Source organism: Branchiostoma floridae, chromosome 8 (genome assembly GCF_000003815.2).
Source record: "Branchiostoma floridae strain S238N-H82 chromosome 8, Bfl_VNyyK, whole genome shotgun sequence".
In the NCBI taxonomy this organism is placed as follows: Eukaryota; Metazoa; Chordata; class Leptocardii; order Amphioxiformes; family Branchiostomatidae; genus Branchiostoma; species Branchiostoma floridae.
Genome location: NC_049986.1, coordinates 3,542,199 through 3,546,300, shown reverse-complemented (window position 1 = coordinate 3,546,300; position 4,102 = coordinate 3,542,199). Strand labels below are relative to the sequence as shown.

The 4,102-nt window shown below is 41.6% G+C and overlaps 1 protein-coding gene across 1 annotated transcript; it reads left to right on the top strand.

The window, feature by feature from the left end:
• The first annotated feature begins 695 nt into the window (after nucleotides 1-695).
• LOC118421125 (ethanolamine-phosphate cytidylyltransferase-like) lies at nucleotides 696-2,297 on the top strand. The gene is made up of 3 exons (XM_035828286.1): nucleotides 696-725; nucleotides 1,128-1,829; nucleotides 2,082-2,297. The coding sequence occupies exons 1-3, from the start codon at nucleotides 696-698 to the stop codon at nucleotides 2,280-2,282; spliced, it is 933 nt and encodes a 310-aa protein (XP_035684179.1). The 3' UTR covers nucleotides 2,283-2,297.
• The last annotated feature ends 1,805 nt before the right edge of the window (nucleotides 2,298-4,102 follow it).

Below are 4,102 nucleotides of genomic sequence, written 5' to 3'. Positions count from 1 at the left end.
TGTCGTTATATAAAACAATTATATGGATCTATCTGGCCATCCTGTTTGAGAACACAATTGTCAACCTTTCAGTAAAAATACACTCCAAACAAATCTCCGAGCAGATGAACCTGCCTGTTGCTGTGACAAATAATCAGATCCTGACGGTCCATCACAATTAGCAGATCAACAGATGATATTTGGTAGCATGGCACTTTAATATCGGCTTGACCAATGAGAGTGGCATCATGCATGTTGGTGAAATTGTTGCATTGATGTTTTTATATTGTGCTATGACACAGGTGGGCAGAGCTATGGGATTGGTTCATTGCCTCCTAAGGCCACAGCAAGTAAATTTTATGGATGACGTCCTCTGCAGACTGGAAAAATAATGAGATAGGGCGAAAAAAAACAAGATGGTTGAAAAAAAAAACAAGATGGCAACATTTCAAAATAGACACGAAAAACATTGTAAAACAAGAATTGACGTGACAAAATACGGTGTCACAGCCATTCATTCCTGTATTCAAGAAGTTCACTAGTGTAGTAAAAGTGACACTAGTGTGGTAGACTGTTATCACTAAAATCTACTTGCTGTGGCCTAAGGCACAGATTTGGGTACCTAGACAAACATGATTTTGCCTACGAAAATCTGCTGAGAACACTGAACAGTATAGCCTCCATAGCAGGCTCTCTATGGCCTTTTGGGGCACAAGATGGTCCGGGCCGTGAAATGGGTGAATGAGGTGAGTGTTTGAAACAAACAATCTTACGCATTTGACTATACTCTCATTATCAATCATAATGATCGTCCTTTTCCAAAGGACTGTTCGTAAGGATTGCAAAATAATAGGGTAAGCTATTCCTTAGCTCAGCAACCATTCGTGGTGTGAGACGGGTTTCAATTCATTCCGATGAATTAGCCGTGAAAGACAGCCTTGGTTACCATTCAGTTTTTAAAAAATGGGCGTGGCCGACCTAGTTTTGTCATTCACTCATTATCAGTTTGCCAGTTTTGCTATGTGACAGTTATACATTTGAAGTGACCTTTGTCCGATGGTCCAAAGGTGAGATTTCAGGTAGCATAGATAATCTTTCCTTACTATAACAATAGTGTTCAGTGACCTAGGAACTTTATGTTGTTTCAGGTTGTTGAGGCGGCTCCGTATGTCCCTACCATCGAAACCCTGGACAAGTACAACTGTGACTTCTGCGTCCACGGCGACGACATCCCCTTGACACCCGACGGCCACGACGCCTACGCTGAGGTGAAGAACGGCGGACGCTACAAGGAGTGCAAGCGGACGGCCGGGGTGTCTACTACCGACCTGGTCGGACGGATGCTGCTGCTTACGAAGACACATCATGACCGCAAGAACGAGGCTCAGCTTCCACGAGATAAGGTTGAGGAGCTTCGGGAGAACCCGCAGGCTCGAAGCCCGTGGACGAGCGTGTCCCAGTTCCTCCCGACGACGCAGAAGATTGCGCAGTTTGCGGAGGGAGGGAGCGGCCCGGAGCCGGGCGACCGGATTGTGTACGTGTCGGGGGCATTCGACCTCTTCCACGTGGGCCATCTCGACTTCCTGCAGCGGGCGCGCCAGGAGGGGGACTACCTCATCGTGGGTCTCCACACGGACCCCGTGGTGAACGGCTACAAGGGGTCCAACCACCCCATCATGAACATCCACGAGCGCACGCTGTGCGTGCTCGCCTGCAGGCACGTCTCCGAGGTGGTGATCGGCGCCCCCTACACCGTCTCAGAGGAACTGATGGAGCACTTCAACATCGACCTCGTTGTCCACGGCCGCACCAACGTCATCCCCGACACCGAGGGGCACGACCCATACAAGGTTTGTTTGTTTGAACCTTTGTTTATTCATGAAAGCTCAAATCGGCTTGCAAGCCGCTTTTCATTGAGGTCATGAGGGAAGAGGCAAGGGTCAGACAAAGTATGTAACAGAGATACAGTTAGCATCATCAAGTCCTTATAGGTCTTATAAGTCTATATACACCATTTTTATATACATGGTACAAAATACATGATAGAGAGAACTGCTACGTGATTCAAATCTGTTTATGTTGGCCGTTCCCATTACTTTAAGGTGCCGAAGGGCCTGGGCAAGTACAAGCAGATCGACAGCGGCAACGACATGACCACGACCAAGATCATCGAGCGGATTATCCGCAACAGGCTCCACTTTGAGGCGCGCAACAAGGCCAAGGAGGAGAAGGAGATGCGTGCATTCGAAGCGCTGCAGAAACAAGTCAAGTCGGGCCAGAAGATGATCGAAGAATCATCCTAAACAATTATATTCTCTCTGATGAAAGACATTGATGGCCATGTTCCACCTTTCAAAAGTCATCATCTTTAATGTCAGGTTGTGTTCTAACAGTGAATAGCAGATGGACACATTTCGACCAAATTCCCAATGTTTCAGTGACAATCTACATTTGTAGGAAATAGAGATAAAGTACTCTTTTACTGGAAACTGCCAAATGATGTTCAGGTATTGTCTTTACTTGTGACACATATGATTCATCTGACTGGCTGAAGCTGTTGGCTGTCCCCTGAGACAAAAACAACCGAAGGACAAGATTGAAACCAAACTGCAATGTTTGTAGTTTTAGCTTTAGATAGAGCACTTTTTAAAACATCTTTGACATGAAAATTGCATAGTTGCAAAAGAGATAATGGAAAAGAGAGTTAAAGGTTGAAAGATATATATATATATACTTATGTGTAAAAGTTTTTTAATTTATTTCTCAATTTCTCAGGTCAGTTTTGGTGCAAGTTGTTTTGCCTTCAGTTGATCTGTATTTTTCGTCAACTTTCATACTGAATACCACTAGTAGCTAATTTATTTTCCTTTTGTCATTTTCACAACTCTTTCTGCTTCTTTCTTAGCTAATTGTAATATAATTGTGGCTACGAAATACTGATATCTTCATTGATTTTATAGTTTGATTTATGATTCTGAAGTTACTGTAAATATGAGGTCCAATAGCATGTAAGTGGAGGATGATTGTTATATAACAGAAATTAAACTTGATAAACAATGAGAAATAGATTTTATGTTTGGTTAAATCTTACTCATGTACCTCAACTGTTCAGTGAGATGAAGTTGTTACCTCTGTAATGTAATAATTGTTCTGTGATTAATATTCTACTCTTATAGAATGAAATTTTAGATCAATTTGGAATGTTGTAATATAGAATTAAATCCTTGTGGGATGTGTACTATTGAGTACAAATGTACTTTAATAATTTTGATAGGAATGTAATACAGTTAAACCTCAACTATCATAAGACAGTTAATGTGGACTACAGACAGGATTCTTAATGCTTGTGTCAATGGGAAAATTATCTGACCTAATATGGACCACCAGAAAAAGTGTTCATATTGGCCAGGTAGTCCTTATGTAGAGATGGTCACTTGTACAGGTTTTACTGTATGATGATATTGTGTCTCACATTGGTTCATGTTTTACTATGTAGCAAATGTTTGTTTCCATGTTGAATGTAGCAAAGTTGACTCACTCAATATTTATGGTAGGGATTTGGGGCAGGTTTTCTACAGTTGGATAAGAAGATTGGGTAAAAGTCTCATAATAAGGCCATACATGGTGTGTTACATTAGAAAGTTGAATAAAGTCATGCAAATTTTAAACTTGTGAATGCCAGGTCACCATTTTTACAACAACTCAGGTACAATGTTCAATTCTCACACATTAATTTTGACACTGTATATTAGAGATTAATTGACATCACAATACAGCATTTTCTGATTCTGTTCAACAGTAATTGTGCAAACAACCATGCGTAACAGCATTTTAGTTAAACTATCGTTGTTGAGTAGGTCTACAGACAAGTTATGATTGTTTGGGTGTCATACAGCATTTAAGCTTGATGCTCTGTGAACAGTTCCAACTTTGTAAAGCTTCATTCAGTTTTAAATGATGCTTGAATCGGTTAGGTTTTCATGTCAAGTTTCTCAATGGAGTAGTGTACTTTGCACTAGTAGCTTTCTGAATTTTGAATACATGTACTATGGCGGTAGGGAGTGCCCGCTCACGTCCCACCCCACACCGCAGCGCCTTAGAAGTAATAGGTTCCCTTCAAACA

What these genes read in the sequence shown, in the direction of transcription:
- LOC118421125 (XM_035828286.1), top strand. Translation starts at nt 696, where the DNA reads ATGGTCCGGGCCGTGAAATGGGTGAATGAG. An exon ending in CCGTGAAATGGGTGAATGAG is followed by an intron (nt 726 to 1,127) that starts GTGAGTGTTTGA and finishes ATGTTGTTTCAG; the next exon opens with GTTGTTGAGGCGGCTCCGTA. An exon ending in AGGGGCACGACCCATACAAG is followed by an intron (nt 1,830 to 2,081) that starts GTTTGTTTGTTT and finishes CATTACTTTAAG; the next exon opens with GTGCCGAAGGGCCTGGGCAA.